The 24,555-nt window shown below is 51.4% G+C and overlaps 1 protein-coding gene and 1 long non-coding RNA gene across 8 annotated transcripts; one reads left to right on the forward strand and one right to left on the reverse strand.

Moving 5' to 3' along the window:
- Positions 1-549: 549 nt before the first annotated feature.
- On the reverse strand, positions 550-23,477 carry TFAP2A (transcription factor AP-2 alpha). Of its 5 annotated transcripts, XM_059937902.1 has the most exons (8): positions 23,253-23,477; positions 14,098-14,155; positions 13,721-13,958; positions 10,592-10,643; positions 8,292-8,523; positions 6,313-6,431; positions 4,255-4,396; positions 550-2,362 (listed from the first exon to the last, which is right to left on the reverse strand). In XM_059937902.1, the coding sequence occupies exons 1-8, from the start codon at positions 23,323-23,325 to the stop codon at positions 2,074-2,076; spliced, it is 1,203 nt and encodes a 400-aa protein (XP_059793885.1). In that variant the 5' UTR covers positions 23,326-23,477; the 3' UTR covers positions 550-2,073. The 5 variants fall into 5 exon arrangements, with proteins under 5 accessions (XP_059793885.1, XP_059793883.1, XP_059793882.1 ...); XM_059937900.1 differs by having other exon boundaries at positions 13,721-14,155; XM_059937899.1 differs by lacking the exon at positions 23,253-23,477 and adding an exon at positions 18,780-19,092 and having other exon boundaries at positions 13,721-14,155.
- LOC132374322 (uncharacterized) lies at positions 15,005-19,863 on the forward strand. 3 transcript variants are annotated; one of them, XR_009505641.1, is made up of 3 exons: positions 15,005-15,200; positions 18,617-18,891; positions 19,087-19,863. It is a non-coding gene; the product is annotated as an uncharacterized LOC132374322 (long non-coding RNA). The 3 variants fall into 3 exon arrangements; XR_009505640.1 differs by lacking the exon at positions 15,005-15,200 and adding an exon at positions 16,744-17,720; XR_009505642.1 differs by lacking the exon at positions 15,005-15,200 and adding an exon at positions 18,202-18,229.
- Positions 23,478-24,555: the final 1,078 nt, after the last annotated feature.

The raw sequence follows: 24,555 nt of genomic DNA on the forward strand, positions 1-24,555 counted from the left end.
GTATTTCCTTTGTGTTAATGAACTAACAGTTCAAATTTCAGTTATCCTCCGAGACAGATCCCAAAGTAGCTATGGAGGGTGAGACAGAGGTTCTTCTGCCTGCTCTCCATCTTCCTTGTCATTCTTAATGTGTGGCTCTGAAGGTTTTATATTTTGGTTTTCAAAACACAAATGAAAACCTAAAGGATCAACATAAATAAAACTTTATTTTTAATAATAAAATTAATGTTTCTAGTAAGGAAAAGATAGTATGTCATTCCTTTAGCAGTACAAACAATCTTTTATCCAAAAGAATACATTGGGTTTTATTGTGTCATTTGTCTGAATACAGACTCAGTGGAATATCTAAATGATACCCTGCTCTGAACTCCAAGTTGAAAGTAAGTTTTTATTATACTTGAGGGAAACAATGGGTTCAGCTGCTTATTGCAAGGAGCAATTGCCAAGGGAGAGTTAAACTCAATTACTGTAACCATACTGAATAAAAAATACTGCCAAGAACAAAAATACGCCTGGGTAAAGACAGCCACTGAATAAAAAAAATCGACATAAAGCGTATCAAATATTTATTTATCTGGGCAACAAAGGACTATGATACATTGACAGGCATGGAAACTACTGCCAGCACAACTCAGTACAATACAGCTAGAACTGCTTCCAAAATGGCCAGTGAAAATACAGAATACCAGGTGGTCCCAAATGTTTGAAGTTCTTTGAACAAAAAGAGGAGGGGGGGAAATCCCTAACCCTTGGTTTAAAGACAATACTCATTTATTGCTCAAATGATGCTTTTAAGGGAGGACAGTGGAATAAAATAAACTTTTTTTTTTCTCCCCACAATACATAGAACGGTTATCAAACCACTCAAGTTAAAAATCTTTCCAGGGTCCAATAGCACTTTTTTCTTTCAGTTCAATGAAAAGCTAAATGTAATACTAATTATTTATAAAATTTTATTTTACTTTTTTTATTTGTTCAGCTGTTTCATTGTCATTTTTAACATGCTACAACAGGGCTAAATTCATGAATACCAGAGGAAAAAAAATCCCCCAAACCTTGGATTCCTAAATAAGTACCATGAACCACATGAAGAACTAATAGGGAAGATTCAAAACCCACTAAACAAGAGGTAAACGAGATCACCAGATAAATTAAAAAAAAAAAAAAAAAGGCTTAAAACAGACTCACCATATTTACAATTCCCATTAAATTACACATAAATAAATATATACAGAGACGTGAACACTGATTCCCTTATAGAACTGTGAATCGTGTTGCCAGAGAGAGTTCAAGTTGGTCGCTTTACCTTGAAGAGGGAAAACTTCTAGAACTGAAGACAAGACATGGAACTTCGAGTATCTGTGTTCAAGTTTATTCACAATACTGATAAAAATGTCATTAGCCTTTTTTGCCTTGTTTTTTCTTTTTCTTTTTTTTTAGTATGGCTACAATCTGAAGTATGTAAGAGAAGGTGGTGATTCCGTCCCATGAAGCTCATATAATTTTTTTTTAATTTTTACGTTCTTTTTTCTAAAAAAAAAAGTTTTAAATTTTTTTTGTTGTCGTTGTTGATTTGTTAGTTTTAAAAAAAAAAAAGGTTCACAAACTCCGACAGAACTTTTCTTTGCTGGCTTCACGGCCTGTTCTGTTCTCTTAGGCTCCACACGAGGGCAAAGGGGAGTTGGTGCTGATGGAGGAAGTCGGGGCCGGGGCCTGAGACTGCGGGGTCGCCCCGCTCACAGTGGAGCGCCGTCCCCGGGACCCCGAGACTCCGGACCGAAGGCGGTGGCGGCAGCGGCGGCAGCAGCAGCAGCAGTAGCAGCAGTGGGGGGTTGCTGATCCCGGAGCTGTCACCTGCCGGTGGTGATCGGTGGGGGGTGATGGAGATGGAGATGGAGATGGAGATGATGCAGATGGAAATGGAGATGAAGATGATGCAGATGGAGATGGAGATGATGCAGATGGAGATGATGGAGATGATGCAGATGGAGATGATGGAGATGGAGATGGAGTGGGTGGGCGCGCTGGGGCCGGGGAGGCGGCGCGGGCAGGGGGCGGGGCAGGAGGAGCGCCTCACTTTCTGTGTTTCTCCTCTTTGTCACTGCTTTTGGCGCTGCTGTCCGTGTGGCTGTTCGGGTTGTTGCTGAGGTACATTTTGTCCATGGCCTTGAGGGCCTCGGTGAGATAGTTCTGCAGGGCCGTGACCGCGGCGCACACCGCCGGGCTGCCGAAGCCGTGGGAGATGAGGTTGAAGTGGGTCAAGCAGCTCTGGATGCCGGGCTCCAGGATGGGGTTGGGCCTCGAGTTCCCCAGGGGAGATCGGTCCTGAGCCAGCAGGTCGGTGAACTCCTTGCATATCTGTCTGCAGCACAAGTGGAGCGGAGAGAGAGAGAGAGAGAGAGAGACATGAGGCTCGGCAGCTAGCAGCATCGGCAGCAGAGAAAACCTCGCTCCCTGCCGTTACCTCTCTCTGCCTGGATCACGCCGACACCTGACCTGACCCAAAGCCCCAGAGACAGACTGGGCGGGGAGGGGCGCATGTGGGGAGACCCAGCCACCTCTGAGTCCACCTGAACATCTCCTGCTCCTTAAACACGTCCACAAATGCCTCTCTCTTGTCTTTCTGTGTGTGTGTGTGTCTCTCTCACCTCTCAGCTGCACCAAACTTCTAACCCCCTCCTCTCTCGCTCACACCAAAAGCATCCTAGACGCAAGAAAACATTTTACACGTTAGGAGAGAAACAAAGGTGAGTCAGAGGGGCAAGGAGTCAGAAACGCAAGCATCTCTTCCACAGCCAATAGCATGCACCCATCAGCTGTTCTGCTCAAAATACTATAGAGCCCCCTCTTCCCTAATCTTCTAGAGACCTCGGCAGCAGTTTGGGGGGATGAACTCTCCACTCATTCACCTTCAGATCAGGGTGGATGTGGACAAGAAAGGCAAAACTTTTCTTGGGATTATTTTGCCTTTAAAAATAAAAGTCACCAAAAAAAAAAAAATGTTACTTGGGGATAATTCAGAGTGGTTTGCGGAAGAAGAAATAGACATTTCAATCACCCATTCCACCTCTTTTCCCACACACCAGAAAAAAATTGTCTAGGGAAATTGTGAATATGGGTGTGTTTAGGAAGCTAAGAGAAAAGTTGGAATACGGGCGATGTGGCCTGCACAGGGGAAGCTCAGTCTCTGAATCTGGGAAGCAAGGACTAGCTGGGCCTTCCTGAGGCAGCAGCAGCCTTTGGGTGGGGGGCTGTGAAGGCAGGATGGAGAATGGGGAGCACTGACAGACTACCTCCTCCAAGGCCAGCTGGTGTCCCCAGGCCAGAAACTGCCCTGCCTGAGGCCGCTGCCTCTGCCCTCTGGTTCCATGCCCTCCTGTGACATCGACTTTGATAATTAAGGGCTTCCAAACAAGCCTTTTAATTTCCAGAAAACATATCAAAACAGTCATTTTCTTTTCACACACCACCTGCAGAAGCCTATTCAGCCCAGGCACCGATGGGAATATAACTTGGGCCATTTGGAAACCTATTTGACATCTCGCCTGTAGGCTAGAACTTGTGGGATGTGTGTGGATGTGTGTGTGTGTGTGTGTACACAGCACTTTTGAGGAGGATGAGAAAGGAAGGCAAGAAATGGGAGAAGGAATTAGGGTTGAAACTAGGACAGCTTCTGGCTTGAACGTTTTGCAGGCCACTGCTTAATCCTTGCCCTTGGAGAACATATTGATAAGAGACAAAAACTGATACAGGCAAGTCTGTCACTCCTTTAAGAACTTGGTTCTGAGAATTTGAAAAAGAATAGATACATGTATGTGTATATCTGAATCACTTTGCTGTACACCTGAAACTATCACAACATTGTTAACCAACTATACTCCAATATAAAATAAAAAGTTAAAAAAAAAAAAAAAGAACCTGATTCTGGTCTTTCTGACCAGAAAGAGTCGCAAATCCACACTCAGCTTCCATCAAATCCCTACTATACCCCACCCCCATACACGTTAATTTTTTTTAAAAAATGAGAAGGTGGGGTGAAAGAGAGGGGAAAGAGGGAAATACGCGCTCACAATCTTCCTTGTATTGCCCCTTTAAAATCAATTATGGTTTATTAGATTGTGTTGTAACTTCAATATTTACAACAGAGCTGATTAACACAAAAGGAAAAGAGGCCAAAAGTGAGAGCAAAAACGATTTTGATTTTTGTTTCTCTTGACAGTGAGACACAGAGACCCCGAAGAGGTAATGTCTTACTTTGTAGCCAGGAGCATGTTTTTTCTTGTCACTTGCTCATTGGGATCGGAATGTTGTCGGTTGAGAAATTCAGCTACTGCTTTGGCAGGAAATTCAGTTTCGCACACATACCCAAAGTCCCTGGCGAGGTGGACGGCCTCTCCTGGCAAGAGGTGAGAGGAGGGAGGCGAGGGCAAGAGAATGAAAAAAGTTGGGATCAAAACTGCCTCCCAACTCCCTTATTTTCTTAACCCAGATGTTGTAGGAAACACAAACTACTTGTTTTCCCATTTCAGGCATTTTCTTTCCTTCTCTGTAGGATCTGGCGGCTGCACTTCCCAGGGAAAACGGCCACTTAGCCTAGAAGGCCGAGGCGATTGGAAAATGTAAAATCCCATCAACTCCCTTCCAGCCTCATCCCCCACCCCGATGACATTCCCCCACCTTCTTTTTTAAAATGTTTCTTGTATTCCAACCTCACACCTATCAACACATTCATAAATGATATTCATAATTACTCCTTGAGCTTTTCTGCAAGGGAACGACTAAGGGTTTACATTTTAACTTTATCGCATATAATTATCTGTTCATCCAAACCGATTAACCAAGAGGATTTGAGGGTCACTCCACTGAGTCTGCCTGTGTTGTTGATTTTCGAATCTTTGGTTTTAATTTCCTGAACCAGTTGGTTTTTACTGCAGGGCTTCCTGCCATTAGCTCCAGCTCCGGAAGAACGCATGCGCCAATTAGAGCATCAAAGCCCTCTCCGCTGAGCTTGTTTCCATAAAATGGAGCAGATCACAAACAATAACAGTTCTCCAGAAACTGCTTCCCTGCTACAGGACTCAACCCCAAAACCACGCACACTCTCACACTACCCCCAAAGCCGCTACTACCATTTTCTCTGCGTGTAATTGTTTCGGGGTCAGAACGGTGGGTTCCCAATGTACTGGTATTATTTTTAATATAATGCTACTGTAGCTGAGTTTCTGGCACTGAACAATTGCTTATGACTTAACAGTCACATTAGTATCATTTTTGACACCATTAACGAATGGTTCATAGGGTTTCTCCTCAATTTTATGTTTTTAAATATTTTTAAAATTATTTACAAAGCTAGAACTTGAATTCGATTATACTATGTCTCCTCAAATACAAGATATAAATAAGATTAAGTGCCTTCTTTAAATATAAATGGTAGTTTTGAAATCTGCGCCATAACTTAAGTGCCTCTTTTTTTCCTGTTGGCATAAGACATTTCCAACGGAACACAAAGGAAAATGCAAAAGAACTATACATTCATTCCAACACACCCAAACTTAAGCCAATTTAGTATCGGACAAACTTAAGAGGGATCTAGAGGAAGTAGGGATGTGACTGTTGTGACTGGATTCTGATGTATCTAGAACAGCGAGTGAGGACAGGGTGAGCTTTTGTTTTGAGGGGTTTAGAAGCGAGTGTGTGTGTGTGTGTGTGTGTGTGTGTGTAAAAAGCTGACATGAGACACTTTCTGCAATGCTTATATTTCTTTTTTCTTTTCCTATCCAAATAACTCAAAGTCTAAAATTGCTCACTTTTCTTCCTCTCCAGTAGAGAAGCACAATTAAATGAGAGATAAGGGAGCATGTGTTTGGAAAACAAAAACCTAAAAGGGCATATAACCCTGAGCTTTCAGGATGGTCTTAAATCAGGATGCAGGTCAAAGATTCCCAAATTAATTCAGGAAGTAATGGTCACGCATTTCTCAAACGCAGATGTCAGAATAGCTTAAGTGATTTACTGCTGAGCTCTATAAAGGAGACTGGAACTTGAAGAATATGCAGTTCTTAAGTTTTCACATTGTTTAGGTCAGAATTGGGCTAGGGAGGTGTAATTTTGTGGCAGAGGGGAAGAGGAAAGGAGGACAGGAATAAATGCAAATAGTTTTTTGACACGAAAGAATTCCGTTCACTTCTGGCTATGTTTTCTGGAAAAATGAAACTGCCCAACTGACAAAATACAACCAAACATCTGGCCACTGAATATTAGCCATTTTCTCAGAAGAAACTTCCCTTCTCTTTAGCAAGGGAACTCACTTACCCTCCACTAGTGATGTGAGCAGGGTGACATTGGCAGCTTTACGCCTCCCTGCTGGCAGATTTAATCCTATTTTGTCCAGTTTTTCTCTTAAAGATCTTCCTCCATTTTTAGACTTCGCCCTGTTTCACAAATACATGTGAGAAAGGGATTTAGAAAACATTTGGTTGCTCTGCATCACACTGTAGTCATTTTGACAACTTCCTAAAATGTACTTTTAAAAATTTAGGATCCTGGCCCCGAGATATGTAAGGAAGGGAAACCTAGGAAGGAATGGTACAGAAAGAACATAGGCAATAAATGCTTGCTAAACTCTAAAGCACCCCCTGTATTCAGTTATTACTGCAACTATTGTGGCAGGTTGGAAGGTTCTGATCTCCCAACTCTATAAAGAAGAACTACAAACAAATAAACACAGCTCTCTTCTCTAGGGTGTGAAGTATTTTTGAGTTCAACTGATGACTGTATATTTTCCCTGTTGTTACAATCGCACAAATCCCAATGGGGTCTTTAAATTGTCTTTGCAAGATCTGCTGTTAGGTTATTCAGAGTAACCAAAGTTATCATCACTCTTACGTTTCTTTCTCTGGCTTTAGCCCCAGTGGGAAGTTCATTTCACCAACTGTTTACATGCCATGTCACCAGCCTAACTGGAAAAGTCAAAAGTTGGTATCAGCCTTTAAAAATTTCCCTGATTTCAGAGACGATGGAGGTGGTTCTAAATAGATGTCTAAATAGACTCCCATAATCAGAAAGTGGTTAAGATAAATTGTTTAAATAAAACAGCAAATTAATTAATTTCAGATTTTATTCCCTACTCAAGTGCTCTTTAATTGTGTGGATTAGATTATACTCCCCTAGGTAAACAGTCTCCAATATTGGGGATGGGGGAAGGGGGAGAAAAAGGCAGAGGGCGGATTCAGATCTGTGTCAATGAAAGATTACAAAGGGACAGCAAATGACCGTGAAGGAGGAAGGAAAGAGTGGAATAGCTGATGTTAAACTCTGTAGCCTTTGTATGGCATATACCCATCACAGCAGAACTCTGGGTCTATAAACAGATATGTGAATAAATGTCAAAAGAATGAAGTTTTGGTCCACTTTCTCATTAAAAATTAAAAAGGAGAAAAAGTAGAAAATATTATCTGGGAAAGTTCAACTCAAGACCCACCACACACAACGCTGGGTGGAACCCTAGGAGCAAAAAAGCCCAGAGGAGGGACAAACCTGCCCTGAGGCAAGGTGCTTCACCTCGCCGACCCTTATAAAATCTCATCTACGAAATGCATCATTCCGACCTCGCGCGGGTGAGACGAGAATCCCTGGCCACATATGCAACATGCAATCGTCGGTAGCGACCACACATAATGCACGCAAACGTGCCTCGCACGTTGCCTGGCACACATAGGGACGCGGTACATCGGAACCATTAGTGCGAGAACCTCGGGCGGGGGGTCTGCGTCTGGTGACCCAGGGGCGTGGCGCGGAGCCTCTAGAGAAAACCATTGTCTTCTACTTAAACCCTATTCAAGGGACGGCGGGCTGCAATCGGAGACCCTACATGGAGGTAAGGCAAAGTGAGGCGCCTGAGAGGAAGTTCTCCTAGGCTTGCAAGGTGTGCGCGAGGAGGGAAAAGGCGGGAGCGCGGCGCCCCACGGCTGCAGCGGCCGGGACTGAGCCCGCGGCGGAGCGAACTGCGCGTGCGCGCGGGGAGGGGGTGGGAGGAGGCAGAGGTCCCACTGAGCGCGCTGCGCCGGCCGACCCGGGCGCGCCCCCGGAACGACGGAGCGCGCGGGAACGCGGCGGAGTGCGCAGGCGCCCGCCGCCTCACCCCGCCCCCAGTTCCCACCCACCGGGTCCTACGCTCTTTTCCCCGCCCCTTTCTTTTCCCGCGAAGGGAGGGCCCTGGCGCGAGGCCCGTCCGCGTTGCCGGCCCGGCGCAGGCGCAATGCTTGGCGGGCAGGGCCTTCCTCCGGCCTCACCTCCGCAGCACTCCGCCCAGCAGCGAAGCGTTGAGACACTCCGGCGGTGAGAGGCGCCGCTGTACTTCCGCCACCGTGACCTTGTACTTCGAGGTGGAGCTGAGGAGCGAGAGACGACCCGGAACTGAACAAAAGACTTCGTTGGGGTTCACGACGCCGCCGAAGAGGTTGTCCTTGTTGATGGGGATGGCGGAGACGGCGTTGCTGTTGGACTTGGACAGGGACACGGGGCCTGCGGAGACAGACGGGGAGGCCGCGTGTGGGCGCCGAGGATCCCTCCCGAGCCCTGCCCGACCCCGACCCTCGTCCCGGGCCGGCTCCCAGGCTTGCGCCGCAACCCGCGCTTTCCTTCCAGCCCTGAAAATTCCGTGCCTCCTTCCCCATCTCCTGCCCTAGTCCCTGCTCCATCCCGGTCCTGGGGATGGAGCCTGTGCCCCTCGGCGCGTCTCACCGGCGGCCGGGGGGCGGCCCAGCCCCGCCAGCCAGGCCTGGACCCTTGCCATTTAACCGCGGGGGTGCTGTCTAGAGATGGTGGTGAACTCGTGACCCTCTCGGCTCTCAGCATCCGAGGGAAGTGGCCCCCAGACGGGGTGCAGCGAAGGGGTGACGTTTGTAAACCGAGAGCAAGCTATGTAGGCTCGGGAGTTTTCGTGGGGTGAGGGGTTTAGCGTTGGGGAGAAACTGCTTCACAGACCTATAATTAAAATCAGCCGAGAGTTTAGATGGCTAAAGCGGCCTGTAAATGGGCATTTCATTCAAGGCACCAAGCCGGGAAGTGGTGGATTCTGTTGTCACACCCCATCCTTTTGATAAATAGGCCCTTTCCTATGTTTATCTGTGAAAAAGACTCGAGTTTTGGAAATCCATTCCAAGCCCCGTTTTGAACTGGGAGAAAGAAAGATAAACAGGCCTACCATGGAAAGCTAGCAATGTGTTCTTTTGATGAGCAAAGAGTTAATAGTCCTATGCTTAAGCGTCTTCTTTGGGAAGGGGGGAAGGGGAGGATATATTCTTGTTAGTTAAAATTATAAGCTCTTCATCGTTGGATCCACCATACTTAGAAAACAATTCAAGGCCAGCAGAAAGTGTACTAACATGTTACATTTCTAACACCAGTGTAATTCAGATGCATTCATAACCATTTAAATACAGTATTCATTTGCATCTTAAAATTCCACATGGAGACATACATAATAATACATGTATGCATCATAATACATGTATACAGTACTCCTCCCTCTTGAATGGGGATATTTTAGACGTATAGGGAGGTGGGGGGGGCTCTAGGTTTTGGATAGATCACTTGTGACATTAATAGCTCTGGGGAGGCTAATAGAGACAATAGGAGTTAAACGAACTCTTGAGAGATTACTAATAAAAGAGCCAATTATCATGTCGACTTGGAAAGAGCATCTCTTAAGATTTATCCCTTGCACATCTAATTTGACATGACAAAGACTTCACAGATGCAAAAATGAAACTTTAAACTCGCTAACAATATACTGATTGGGGTTAGAAATGGGAACAGTTTTATATAGCATCGTCCTCTGGTGGTGCCTAGAATCCTGAAATGTAACATTGCCACCATAACAAAAAAAAAAAAAAAGCTGCAGTGAATAGCATTTAATCCAGTAAACTTTATTTCTACTCACTAAACAACACAAATTACAAATCCATCCAAATCACTTGACACTTTTTAAAAACAATTCCTGCTGCAAACAATTATGCTAATAAACCTGACATCTTCAAAAAGCTAATTTTAACCAAAAGCCAAATTTTTGTTAACCTAATTCACAAAGTTTAAAAAACCCTTAAACAGCTAATGAGAAATTAAATTTAAGAACATGAAAGATTTTTTTCCCCCTCTGCTAAGGAGTGCTATGTCTTTTTATCATCTGCTCCTATATTAATATTAAATTACTTGCACTGTTTTTAGCATTATACACTTCTTAACACTCATGGCCACTCACGCAATGGATTAACTGAACTGTTAAAACCGTTCCAAAATTGAAATGCCACTTCCAAATCTGTTCAACTATTACACATTTCATGTGTTTGTCCAGATATCATTAAACTAAATTAAATGTTCAAGTCATGAATCAGAACAAAGCTAGCCTGTTGCCATTACTAACATACTGAAAGCCGATCATTTAAGCATTGCTATTCTATGCCTATCTATTCGCTAATTCTGAGCCTTTAGGAAATCCTACTTGGAAGAAAATAAACACAGCTCTGCAAGTTCTTTTAAATAGCACTGTGCCTGTAAGGACATGCTTGGAATGCAGAAGGAAATGGCTTACCTTTCTTAATTACAGTTTGATCTGGGATGTTAATACCCGGGTCTTCTACATGCTGCAACAAAAGGATACACATGGATGTAAGTGTATAATCAAAACAAAAGGAAATGAATATTTCGTGCAAGATAGGGGGAGGGGAAGGTGTAGACTCCAAAGTCCCCCCTCCCATCTAGTGACATTTATATATAAACATCTCATCTTGGCTTATTGGAATTGGGGGTTTTGCAGCTCAAGAGGTTTCACTGTACACCCACGGCCAATTTCTCGTTCCCCAGCAAATAATCCACATTTGAAGGAGCTGGGGGTGGGGAATAAAACTTTCTTTGGAAATTAAACCGAGTTTTGATCTTTCTCACAGTCAGTTCGACCTTTAAAAATACACCTAGCTTTAGTTTGGCGCCTCAGCGGCTTCAGACTTCAGCAATTCCAGTGTTCAGGCAGCAAAAGCCAGAGAAACACAATAGAAATGACAGTCAGGAGTAACAGGGGAGTATTGGAAACGTTTTAGGTGATGTGATAAAGAGCAAACGTGTATACACACCTTCACTTATGGATAAATGAAAGAAATTTTAAAAGGACTACTGTCTAAATTGGATATCAGATAGGGATATGAAAATGATAAAAAGAAAGACAAACAAAAATCCTTTGAGGTTTTCCTGTGTCCAGTAGCAGATTTGGATTTGTTAGTGTGGGTTTCTTTCTTCCTTTTTTTTTTTTCTACAGATGGATGGGTATACGTGTGTGCTAGAGTCAAAACGTGATTAGAAAGTAAAATGAAATCGTGTTTTCTAATGCAGAAACTGACAGGCAATATAATGTCTGCCTGTGTTTACAAATTAGCACCAGGGCTGCTGAGATAGAAGATTTCACAGTCGTTACCAAACACAGGCATTACCATTTAAAAAAACTATTACTTCCTTCTCTAGTCTTTGTCCAACAATAATACTGATTCGAACATTTCCATTCTGTCTTGGATTTATGCTCCTGTTAATTGTGCCTGATCGCAATGATTCCGGGTGGATGGTACTAAGTTGCTTTATTACAGGTTTTATTACACTCAATGCTCTCATTTGTAACTTGCCTAAAGTGCTTCTGGATTTAAGTATAATTAAATTGAGAAATGTTCAGAAATGACTACTGCTGCAGTTCTTGTGTTTTAACTATATGGGGAAATATGATCCCTTTATGCGTGCACCCTAAACCCATAAAGTAAATGTAGTGTGGCATAATACTTTTATTTGTGTTATTTCTAGACCTTGTCCATACAGGGAAGACTGTTAAGTTTAAAACCCCACTGAGATATTAATGATTAAATAATTTTCACCATCGATTTGATTTTCTTAAATATCTGGCAGTCGTTCTTATTAAAGGTTAACTGTTGCAGCAATGGGAAAATTGAAAACAACCCTTTTCCTGACCCAAATTCCTTTGAAAGAATTTTTTTTCTTAAAAGGTGGGGGAGGGAAGGGGAAGAGCAGCAACTGGGTTTCCTTGTTTTTATTTGATCTTTTGATTAATTTCTCCTATAGGCCAATCTCACCACGAAGAGTGACTATACCGGTGTCAAGAATTCACACCAGCCACTTTGGAATTTTTGCAAAGTAGAGCAATTCTAATTCACAGTAGTTCCAAAAGCTCGCAACGTTATTTGGCAATTCAAATATTTCCAAGGAGCAGACTAGGATAAGGATTCAGAGAACCTTTGGGAAGGGGAACTAAAATGATCACAACTTCCAGGTTGGTTTTTTAATGGCCCTTTTCTCAGCTATTGCTCCTCTCATTTTACTTTCCAAGAAATGCACAGTTTAGTATCAGTTTCTAAAAACATGTATGAAAACACACACACACACACAATGCTTACTAAACCCCACATTGGATCAACTGCCTACTTTCCTGCTTTCCATGCTACGCTGCTAAACATAACCAACAAATTTCAGTGATTAACTAGGCCAAATGAGAGATATAATAAATTTTCTATTTTCCTATGTAACTTAAATAATGTTTTAAATTCACCAAGCAAGCAGGTAAGTTCATCTGACCATTTTCTTTGCAATCTAATGCAGTAATCATTAAACTGTCAACGGACATATTGCTGCAATATTTGATGCAGTAATTTGAAATAGCATTTTAGCAAAAATCACATCCAGATACATTTCCTCTCCAAAGAAAAGCAGCATTAACAGAGCCTTTACAGCTTTAATAAAATTATTGGCTTGCTCTAATTCCATTTCAGGAAGGTTGTGAGGAAACCATAAATACGTAGAATTGAAGCAAGAGATGCTGGTTTAAATTTAATTTCAGAAAGTATTTTCAAATTATCAGTAGCCTGGTTTGCATTGTAAACAGTAAATGCGCTAATACCATGCTTATTTAGAAATCATTTCAAACTGCATTTATTGATAACTGAATTAGAACTCAAAGAATGCATTGCCCGATAGTCTCAAAACATTCATTTAATATGGGGGTGTAGCGGGTTCTGAGAGGCGTTGGGAACCCAGTTAATGATTTATGAGGTCAGCACTTAGCACCCCTAGGAAGAGAAAAAGGCTGCATTTAATGTCCTCCTGCTCGGACTTGCTCCTTACTATTCTTTAATCAGGGTAGGGTATACACATAACTTTCAGATATCACTAGCACTCATAAAATCCGGTAAAAATAATTTTCCTAGTGTATCTTTCACACTTTCTTTTAAATGGCCAGGGCGTTTCAATGAGCCCTTTTGGTTGACTCTAACATGTTTTTCAGGACAGGGAGAAATCCCCACGACAGACACAGCGGTGGAATTAGATCCTCTCCCCGTCCAAACAGTTTACTGTCGTCGAGAGGGGAAGGTACCGTCAACGGTGACATTCGTCTAATTTCTCAGTGGTAATATGCAGGCATTGTTTGAAGGAGCTCCAGGAGCCATTGTTCTAGGGGCAGAACCCTCAAGTACAATTCTTTTCCATTTTTTTAAGGCGGCTGTCTCGGTGGGTCCTTAAAGTGTCCACCCGAAAAAACAAAAGGAGATTTCGAGAAAGTAAACGCCAGGGAGGAAAGCCCGGGCCCCCGGGCTGCACGTTACGGGGGTTTTCTCGGGGGTGGGTGAGCAGGGTCTGCGTCTCCTCTCCCGCCGCCCGCGGGGCCTCTTACCGGAACGTCCTCGATGGCGTGAGGTAAGGAGTGGATCGGGAGGTCTCCGAGTCCTGAGCCGAGCCCATGGGGGCCGTGCAGGAGGTCTTCGTGCCGCCGGTAGTCCCTGCGGGGATCCAGGCCCGACAGCTGGTGGGGCAGCCCCCGGTGCGCGTGCAGGAGCCCAGACTCCTGGCTCTGCCTCTGGCCGGGCCAGCCCGGGTGCTGCGGCTGCGGCTGGGCGTGCAGTGGGTTCAGGCTGTAGGGGTCGTTGACGTGGGAGTAAGGGTCTTGCGACTGGGGGTAGATAGGCTGGTAGGGCGGGGGGAAGTAGGGGGGCTGGAAGTCGGCATTGGGGGTGTGGGACAGCGGCGGGGCGCTCGTGTAGGGAGATTGACCTACAGTGCCCAGCTGGGGCAACCGTGCCGTCCCGTTGCTGGTGCCGTCGTGACGGTCCTGGAAGAGAGCGAGGGCAAGGGCAGAGAACAAGAAATCAGGCGTCGAGTTACAGCTGCCACACTGAGTGCACGGCTCAGGGCTGCGTGGGAAACGGCCTGTCCCCGTCCGCAGGCCGCCGCGAGAAAGGAGCCCTAGGCGGTTCTTTTCAGCAAATACTCCGGGAGTGAAAAGGGCCCTGCCCCAAACGCAGGGACCTCGACTGTGCCCGTGAGGGGGCACAAGAGACTCTCCCTTAGGCGTTTCTTTCAAAGGGGGGAAAAGGCGAAAAAGGGCCTCCCGGAACACAGCCCGTTAAGCTGTGGAGTGAAGCCTCCCTTACGCAAAATTAAAATTCCTACTAAATATTAAACAGCAGAAGCGGCCTTTTCTCTGTCCCTGCATTTGAACCTGCCTGCCACTGCGTTATTGTTTACCCTGTTCCATTTAAGTGGAGGAAAACAGTCATACCCATTCAAAGGCTATTACCATTTCATGACTATTTAAATAGAAGCATATTTCGTAGAGGGCTGTAAGAAAAGCCCACGTTCAAGTTACCAGCTTAAAGAAGGTCTTAACTGCGGGATGGGGGTCTGTCTTATCGGCTTCCTCAGTTAGGAGCCTTTTTCTGGACAGGGTCGATTTGTGATAGAGACGGGGAGAGAGGGACGTCAAGCCAAGGTTTCAAATGGAAAGATCCATCCAGCCTTGTCTTGGGTTTCAAATGGAAAGATCCAGCCTTGTCTTGGGTTTAAAAGAGAGAGGTGCACCCCGGGGCGGAGGCCCCCGCCCCTTCCACCCCAGCCCCAAAGGGCAGAAGAAACGCCTGACTTGGGTTCCTCTATTGCAATTCGCTTGCAAAACGAGCGAACAGAGTTGATTGCAGGCAATGCGAGCCCTCGGAGGTTCAGCCCCGGACCCCGAGGGGAAGAAGGGGCACACCGGGCAGCATTTTTCCTGTAGCCGGATTAAGCATCAAATGTTGAGAACATCTCGGGAACACGTGAAGAGGCGAGGAAATAAAGACGAACGTGGCAAGAAACACGCCTTGGGAAGTAGCGGCGAGGTAGGGCTGCGCGCCGGGAGAGGTCGAGCGGGGGATGGGGGGTACCGCATTCGGCTGAAGGATGGAAGAGAGGGAGAGATACGAGGAGCGAGGGCAATGCAAACGGAAAGGGGGTGCCCTGAAGGAAAGCCGGGCTAGGAGGACGGGCCGCTCCGCAGCCCCAGGTTTTCCAGAGTAAAATTCCTAAGGAAACAGGGATGGGGGTGGGGATGGGACTCACCATAGCTGAAAAACTGTGAACTAACATCTGCGAAGAGTCTGGGGTAACGAGTCAGGGTGGAAAACAACAAGCAAGCCCGGAGAGCCCGGCTGCCCCGCTGCCCGAGCGCGCCCCACACAAAAGGCGCCGAGAGCCCCGCGCCACCCGGGACTCCGGTCACGGCGCCGCCGCTCCCCCGAGCGCTGGAGCCCCGCTCTGGTCCATCCGAACTTGAACCACCGATTCGAGCGGCGCCTTCAGCTGGTCGAACCCACGGTCTCTATCCTGCCGTGAGCGGGTAGGATTCAAAGTTCCTTAAAAAATGAAAAACCCCAAAAAGGCAAAAAGCAAGAAGTGTGTGTGTGTGTGTGTCTGTGTGTGTGCGCGCGCGCGCGTGTTCCTTAATCCGTGTCTCCCCCTCTTTTCTTAGCGGCGGCTTCGCTTGAGCTTCTAATAACCGCGCTGGGCAGCGTTCCTGGAGCCTGCTAATAGTAGATATTCATGACTATTAATATTACACGAATACTTAATAAGGGAAGAATGCCTGGAAATCGAGCGTGAAGCGGAGAGGCAACTCGCGCCGGAGCCGGCTCTCAATGCAGTCCATTGACGGGAGCCTCAGTGTAGCAAATCGGAGGAGGGGAGAGGGAGCGCGAGAGACAAAAAGCGGGCGAGAGAGGGAGCGGGCGAGCGCGCGGGGGGCCGCGGCGCGGCGGCTGGCGAATCACAGGGAAGGGGCAACATTTTAAAAGGTTGCAGGGCAAGCAAAAGTGAAAGAGAAAGAGGGAGAGAGGGAGACCGAGGGCGAGCGCGCAGAGAGGGAGAATGTGTCTGCGTGCGTGTGTGAGAAAGAAAGTGTGGGCGCGAGAGAGGAGCACGGAGTGGGGAGAGGGGAGGGCGGGAAGGAGGGAGAGCCGAGAGGAGGAAGGGAGGGGGGAGGGGGAAGGGACCGAGCCGGCGCGCACGGAGGGGGAGGCCGCGGGGGAGGGGGAGGGGAGAGGAAGCGAGCGAGGACAATCAGACCTAAAAGGCTGGGGCAGACCTCGGGATGCCGCGGGGGCCGCGCGTCGCGGCCGGGAGCTGCCGGGGACCGCGTCCGGGCGTTCGCCTGGCTCTCGGCGCCCGAGCTGCTTCCCGGGCGCCTCCGGCCGCGGGCTTCTCCGCTCCGCAGCCGGGCCTGGGGCTCGGGGTTCGGCCGCCCGCCCCCGCGCCGCTCCTCCATGGCCCGGCACCCCGCCCGGGCCCGGCCCTTGCCCGGGCCGCCGCTCGGGCTTCCCGCGGACTCCCGGGGCTGGACACTTCGCGGCGGCGGGCGCCCTGCCCTCGGCTCTCCGGGGCCGGGGCTCGCGGAGGGGGAGCCGGGACGCCGCCCGGGGCGCGCAGAGGCGCGAAGCGGCCCAGCCCGGGCGCCGCTGGCACCGGCTCCCGGCTCCCGGCGCAAACCCGTCTGACTGGCTGGGCCACTCCCGCCCGACGCCCCCCGCCCCCCCGGATGACACGGCTCGCTCTCCCCCAGCCGCCGCTGCCAGTCTGCCCGCCGGGGTGTCGGAACAAGCGGCACCTCGCCTCCTGCGTGTCCCTGCAGAGCCCGACATAATTAGACGGCCCCAAGCCGGCTCGGAAACCCGAAATCCCTGCTCCGGCGCTCGCCCACCGCAAAGTTGTTGAAACAGCCTTCGCTCTATTTATCCTCCTCTCCCTCCTCTCGCTTCTCATCTGTTTTTGTCTCACTCACACGCACATGCACACGCGGCCCCACAGGGTCCCTCTCCGGGGGTGCAAGTGCATCGCCTCCCACCTGGGTCCCACGGGCAGCTCGCGCCGCGCGGAGCTTCGGACCCCGCCCGCCGGGGGTTTCGGCCTCTGAGAAGGTGATTGCCCGAGCCCCGGGCCACAGCCCGGATGCGACAATCCACCCTAGGAGGCTTAGGGGCTCAGTGTCACCCCGACCAGCTCGCAAAGGACCCCCCAGCCCTGAAAACAAAGCGACTGGCCCGACATGGAGTCTCTGCGCCCCGCACCGCGCACGACACGAGTCCCCAGATAAGCACCCGTCCCCTTGGGATGTCACCTCGTGCCCCGGGGGAGGGGAAAAAGGAGGACCCGGGAAAAGGGAAAGATTTAAAATAGTCTACAGAAAGGAGAGGAGGAAGGGGACGGGTGACACATCGTTCACATAGCCCAGGTTCTGATTTCAAGTGAAGACCCCGCCGCTGCGCCCACACAGCTTGACATTCCCAGCTCCACATGCCAAAAAGAAAGAAAGAAAAGAGAGAAGAAAAAATAGCAAAAGCCGGGACTGCCACCTATTATTTACTTAGGTAATCTCTCCGGTCGTGGCCCCCTCCCCTCCCCCTCCCGTGACTCATCGGCTCTTTTTAGCGGGGAGTTGCAAGGGGATTGGAACAGCGGCCGCCAGGCCCTTTCCCAGCGCCTCCCGCCGGCCGGCCGGTAGTCCTGGGGCTTCCCCGGCTGCCCCAAGAAGCCGAGCTCCGGGAATCGTGGCTTTTAAAATGGGCTCCAGTGCTGCGCGCTCTACCGGCCGGGCGGGCTCCCCGCACCGGAGGCTGTGGCCGCCCCGCCAGGATTCCCACGGTCACGCAGCCGAGTGCCCGGCGGATGTGTAGGGAGCCGGCGGCCAGCCGGCTCCGCGCGGTGCCGCCTCCCATCCCCACCCCAGGGCTGCGCCCACCAAGTAGCTCAGAGAGAGAAACTGCCTAGAACTTCCTGAATAACATAGTGTACCTGGAGGAGCCCCGCAGCAGTTTGGGAGCTGAGTGTCCCCAAACTGAACCCGCTCACTGGGAGGCGCAGCCCAGCTGAGAGCGAAGTGTGCGGGGGGGGGGCCCTTCTCCAAATTGAAAAGGGCCTTTTTAGAAAAGTCGGGTGGGGGGACGGCAGGAAGGAAGGAAGGAAAGAATGAATACATAAAAGAAGGAATATTAAAGATCAGAGACAAAGTTAAAGAGGGGAAAGGGTTTTCTCTTTCCTTTCTTTTTTCCTGGTGACTTGGGCCCTCAGAATCTCGTTGGAGAGACACGCAGAGTGCACGGACGCGTGCCCAATTGCCAGCAATTGCTTCAAAAACCCAGCTTGTCTCTCTTCGCTCTACTCTTAGGCACAGTCAAAAGCGGTCAGGAGGAAAAGGGGGGAAGTGGGACAGGGGCTCCGAAGGAGGGAAATGAAAGAAGGGAACGTCCTCGTCCTCCCTCTGCAGCTTCTCCCCTGCGCTCCTCGGGCGAATCGGAGAGGCGGGCGCTGCGCTGGGGAAAGTTTGTCCCACCCGCACCTCGCAGCTGGCTTCGAGGAGAGGAGGAGGAGCGGGAAGTACGGCTCCGAGCCTGCGGCCGCGAGGACGACTGAGCTAGCGCCGCGCTTACCTCGCAGTCCTCGTACTTGATATTATCCGTCAGTTTCCAAAGCATTTTCATGGATCGGCGTGAATGGATTTGCCCCCTCTCCGCCTCGCACCCAAGTGGAGCTACTCTCTGGGTAAGCGCAAAGTGCCGGCTGCGGGCGGTGAGCGCCGGAGGAGGAGGAGGAGGAGGGCGAGGAGGAGGAGGAGGGCGAGGAGGAGGAGGAGGAGGGCGAGGAGGAGGAGGCGAGAAGGAAAAGAGCTCCCGTGCGCGCTCGGAGATCTCCCTCTAATGGTAGAAACTTTTCCCTTTTCCTGCTCTTTACCAACAGCCTAATCGCCTCATTAGCATATCAACAATAGTCCAATTGCTCGCCAGCACCACAATCTGCCGCCGGCCGCTCCGACCCAGGTATAAAGGCCTCTCCAAGCCGCAAACTTGCTCCTAGAGCGCGCTCCTGCCGGGAGCCCACGAAATCTCCCTTGAGCCCCGCCGCGCGCCCCTGCCCCGGCGCCCCCGCCCCCATGCCACACTTCTCCTCTCTCCTCTCCTCTCCTCTCCGTCTCCTCCTCGCCGGAGACGCCCCGGCAAAAGCCCGGCACTGCGCAGGGTCCGAGAGGCCGCGCCGGGGCCCGGCTTTCAGCACCTCTCCCTCATCCCTGCCTCCACCAGCGGCTCTGTCCTTTCGGCCCCGTCCAATCTTATTAGAAATTACTATCCCTTTCGCAATCAAATATAACCACCAAACGAAGACCGGCGAAGTCACATCAGGATTTTTGCCCAACAAGAGATCGCCTCCGCTCCCGGCAGCTGACACCTCCGGCCGCGGCGCCCTGGGAGTTTTACTGGCTTCGCGCTTCCCAGCCCACCCCACCCCCCAGGTTGGAGATTTTGCCAGACGGCTTCAGTCGCTCGGCTGGGCTTTGGGATCCTTTAATTGCCGCGTGTAAAATAAAAAGTGTACCCTGAAGAGGTTACTTGACAGCTCCAGGGGTTAAATGAGTTTCCTCTCATTTGTATGAAGCTAGGGCCGACTGATAATTCAACGTGGTATTTGGGCTAAGGGCTTGCTGGGTGCAGTGTGGACAGGAATACGGAACTCCTATGGAGACTCACAGTCGCTTCTGGAGTTGAGCCGAAATACCGACATGTGTGCGCCGTGTCATGCATGCATCAAAATAAATCGCTGGGAACCAACCCTTCGCTGTGCTAATCTGCTCCAGTTTTCCCAAGATTCCCCTTTTTAATTAAAGCAGGGAGAGTTCCTTCATGATTTGGTGCTGTTACTAACGCGGGCGCTTTCGCGGCTCAGTGCCCGGCTGGCGCGGAACCCGGAGGCCCGGGAGCCACCCCGTCGTCCAGGTCCGCCAGCCCCCGCTCTCCCGCTCCACACGGGGGCCTGCTCGCCCCACCGGGGCTCTGTATTTTTTTCTTCTGTGAAACAGAGTTTTTTTTTTTAAAGGAAAGAGAGACCAAAAAAAGACGTGATGCGATCCTTGGAAATACAGAGTAATTAATTTCTCTGGCCGAGCTTCCTCGTTTGTCCTATGTCAAAACCTCCTTTCTCCCTCTCGAATACGGCAAATCCCCCAACAACAGTAGGTCTCGCCTCAAAGTTGCTCTAGGAACGACCCCTGATGCCATCTGGGCCTGTTGCTTGCAAATCTCCCGGCCTCCCGGGTCTCACGGTGCGTCCTCGCCGCGAGGGTAAAGGCTGTCGCGAATGCGAGCGTTGCCTAACAGGTGGAAGGAAGGCGAGAGGAGGGGGACCCGCTCCCCACCCCAGCCGCCGAAGGGCAATTCTCCCTCCAGACAACCGCAGCCAATTCCCCAAGCCCGGCAGAGTAGGCCAGAAGCCCCCCCTCCAAAAAAGTTAGGGAGAAGACCAGAGCCGGAAGGCGGGTGGAGAGCCGGAGGGGCTCCCTCCGACGCCCCGGGCGCTCCCCTGCACGTCCGGCCCCCGCCGGCGCACGGCGGCACAGGCCCTTGGCTGGACCCAGCTCCGGGCTCGGCGCCGCGCTCCGCCCGCAAAATGGTCAACTTCCAGCGCGAGCGCCACGCACCCTGCGGGCTGGCCCGGGGCCGCCGCCCAACGTGGCGGCTGGAAGTCGGGGGATGGGCCGCCCGGGGGACCGACACCCTTCCAGCCGCGGCCGCAGCCCCAGAGCGCGATCTGTAGGCCAAAGCCTAGGCCCGGAAAGCAGGGGATCTTACACCCCCAGACGTCGCCACAGTGTGCTTGGGGGAAATCTAGGTTTCGCTTTCTTTCTATCTGTGGGCTGGGGAAGGCATTTCAGGGCCTTCATCTTCTCCACCTTCCCCCCTGGCTGACCCGAGCCCCGCAGATCTCCGGCTCCACACCCGCCGGGGCTGCTAAACTGTTGTTGTTTTCCCGCCGAGGGCGCCTTTGAGGTGCAGATTGGGGCCTGCGGGCTCCGCGCCGCCGCCCGCGTTAGGAGCGCCGAAGAAAAGGCCCGAGCGAGCGCCCCGGTCGCCCCTGGAGCCAGCGGAGCCGCGGTAGTGTGTGAGCGTCATTACCACGACAAGTCGCTTCATTGCATGTCAATGCTCCGGCCTCGCCGGGACCCCAGGACAGCAGCGCCAGGCCTGGGGGCAGGGGTCGGGGGTCCAGGTCTGATATGGGGGCGTGGAGAGGGCGTTGGGAGAAGAGTGAGTATCTGTGTGAGAGACAGAGACACTGAGAGAGACAAAGAGACAACGAGGGAAGGAGAAGGACTCCATTTTCACCAGCTGTTACCACCCAGTGGGCCCCAGGAGCCCAACAGGCCAAAGCCAGAGGAGCCGGCCTCTCCAGGCCCCAAATCCGCGTGCCCCACCCGAGATCCCGGCTTCCCACCGCTTGCCAAACAGTGGACCCACGGGAGCCAGGCCCAGGCTTCACTCCTGTCCCCTTCAGGCTGGAATCTTGCTGCTTCCGAACCTCAGTCGAACCCACTGGAGGCCCAGACCCTGGCCGAGCCTGCGCTGCGGGCGTTTTCTCACGCTGAGGAATTCTGCAGCCAAGTTCGCCCGGCTTGAGGGGAAAACCGAAAGACCTCCGTCAAGGAGTCCCCCAGTCTTCCCCTCCAGAGAAGAGAATGAAGAAGGGCCCTGAGATCCACAGGGGCAAGGGAGGGAAAGGTGTGGATGCCCCAGATTTGAGTTTGATGTGGGATTTGCACCCTTAAACCACAAAGTCTAACTCTGGAGATGAAATTGCATTTATTTAGGTTTAACTGGGAGGAGAGGTCTAAAAGAGCTCACGGCTGATGAAAAGAATAAGTGCAATGAAAGAAATAAATACTGCAAGATGACTTCCTTTCCCCAACTCCAGAGAATGTAGGGAAGACGGGACTTCTCTGAACTTTATTTCTGATGGCCGAAATCTGAAACAAGCCAAAGAACTCGCCCCGGAAAGAGCAGGGCCTCAGATTTTCTTTGAGAGGATCGGGGTTTGTTTCAAATCGGCCCGCGGGCTTTTAGGCACATAGACTCTCGCCCTAACCAGGCCTCCGCTTGGCTAGGGCGAAAAGAAGGCCCCGCGGTTCCCATTATGAAATCGGCGACACGGGAGAGGCTGCTATCCTCACCAACCTGGCCAGAGCCGCCCTGGTTCCCTTAGGGGAAACGTCTGGAAGGTAAAAGGAGAGAGCGCTGGATGCAGGCTCCCTCGGCCGGGGTCGGGCCCGGGGCTCAGGGGAGAGAAGGATCTGGAGCCTAGCTGGCCTTGAGGTGCCCGCGGCCTAGCAGGGCCGAGTTCGGGAGGCGTTGGTTTCGACCAGTTCTAGGCCTTCTGCCTCATCACTCGCCACTTACCGCCCCCGTCCAGGCACCCCAACCCGTAGCCCAAGCGGTGAAAAGTGGCTTCGGGAAGAAGACGGAGCGAGAAGCTCAACTTTGCGCAAACTCTTTTGAGTATTCCCCCAAAAGAACGTGCTCGCCGGCGCGACCCGTCCAGCCGGACCCCTTTCTATTCTCCACGCTCCCTTGTGGTCCCCCAAACGTGGAGACGCGAGGAGAGACAGGTGCACTGGAACCCCATCTCACGCGCCGCCCTGGGGTCTAGGGCGAGATCGGAGGCGTAGCGAGCAGGGAACCTTGCTGGCGGCGCACTGCACGCCAGCCTGCGCCCTGCCCCCGCCTGAATTAGTCATCTACCCCAGTTTCTACTGGCGGCGGGCGGGGGGGGGGGAGGTGGTGGCGTCCGTAGCGCAAAGCACCGGTGACCCCCGGGGCCACCTGTGGAGCGTGCGCCGGACTCTCCCCAGCACCGGGCAGGCCGGTGGCGCGCGTGGCCCCCGGCGCCGCGGCCGCCGCCTGCGCCCGTTTTCCTGCCCTCTTTCTCTCCTGGGAACGCTCCTGGGCGCTGCCAGGCGCGCCTCACCTACGACGCTGCAGCCCTGGGCCGCGGCTCTTCCTCTCCGCCTCCCCCCGCCCGGCCCCCTCCCCCGCTCCACCCCCGCCCACCTCAGCCCCGGCCAAGGCAAACCCCCGTACCTGCCAGTCCCCCATTTTGGCAAGTATGGACATCGCGGCTCGGCGCTCCTGGCGACGGGTCCCCGCCGGGCATGGGCTGTAGGGCTCGGCCGGGCCCGCTCCCTGGAATCGCTTAGGCAAATCCTCCTTTTTTACCTGCTCACCAACATCTCACCTGGTCATAAAGAGCTGGGTTGCTACCTGCCGACGCATGCGCGCTAGCCCAGGAATTCACTCCGCCAGCCCTAGTCCCAGCGCCTCGCAGAGCTGACCTGGGAAGTGATGGATTTATAGCCGCGGCAATCTCGCCATCAGCTCCAGCTTTTCCCAGCAGCCCCAACCCGCTTTCCCGGTCAATCCCTGGCCGGAGAACCCAGGCAGACTGCCTGCTGGAGTGTGCTGGGAGCGACGCGAGTGTGACTTGGTGTGTTTTCGCACTCAAGCGTTGGGGGCATCTACACACTCTTCCCTTGGCTCTCTTCCCCTTCGGAACTTTAGGGCTGGGAGAATCTCCAGCCCTGGGGGGGGGGTGCGGGGGGGAAGGGCAAGGCCCGGAGACTGGGTCAGAACCGATAGGTGCCGCGCACCTGGATGCACGCGGTGAAGCCAGATCCCCGGTCCAGGCCTCCCCGCCGGCCTGCGAGGTTCAACCTCGCGGATTCGAGTCTGCAACCCCCAGGGCTGCTTCAGCGTCGGATCTCAGATCAAAGTGTTTCTCAGTAGGTGAAGACGTTCACGATTCTGTTTCACTTCTGACTTTTAGGTTTCGTCTCCTCCCTCCGCAGAGAGTCAAACACGCGCGCACACACACTTGCACACGCATACACTTACACTTCTACTTAAGGTCCGCCCTCTCTTCTCACTTTCACGACTCCCCGCCCCGCCCCCATTCCTCTGTGGCTTCCCGGCTCTTTATGTTTTCCACTAAAACTTTTTAAAGGGAGAAAGGCGCGTCGGTGGTTCTGGGATGGTCAACTGAGGTTTGGGCTGGGGAGGGGGGGGGTGTTGCTTTCCCACTACAGATGAAATCACTTAAATGATTTCACCGCTGCTCTAATTAGAAGGGAGCTTTACGAGAAGCCACCGGATTTGGGGCTCCCGAGGAGCTCACCTCTGTAGGAACCACACCTGGCCGGGAGGGAGGCGAGGGTGAGGAGCTCAGCCTCGGACCCTGCTGGCCCTGCAACTGTGCCAGCCCCAGTCCGGCAGCCACCAGCCCAGGGCTTGGGCCAGGGACTCCTGGGACAGGCCCAGTTACTCTGCCAGGCTGCCGTCGCGGGCACTGCGAGAGGAACAAAGAACCGGTTTCAAATCGTCTTCTCTG

The sequence above is a fragment of the Balaenoptera ricei genome, chromosome 11 (assembly GCF_028023285.1).
Source record: "Balaenoptera ricei isolate mBalRic1 chromosome 11, mBalRic1.hap2, whole genome shotgun sequence".
NCBI classification, from domain to species: domain Eukaryota; kingdom Metazoa; phylum Chordata; class Mammalia; order Artiodactyla; family Balaenopteridae; genus Balaenoptera; species Balaenoptera ricei.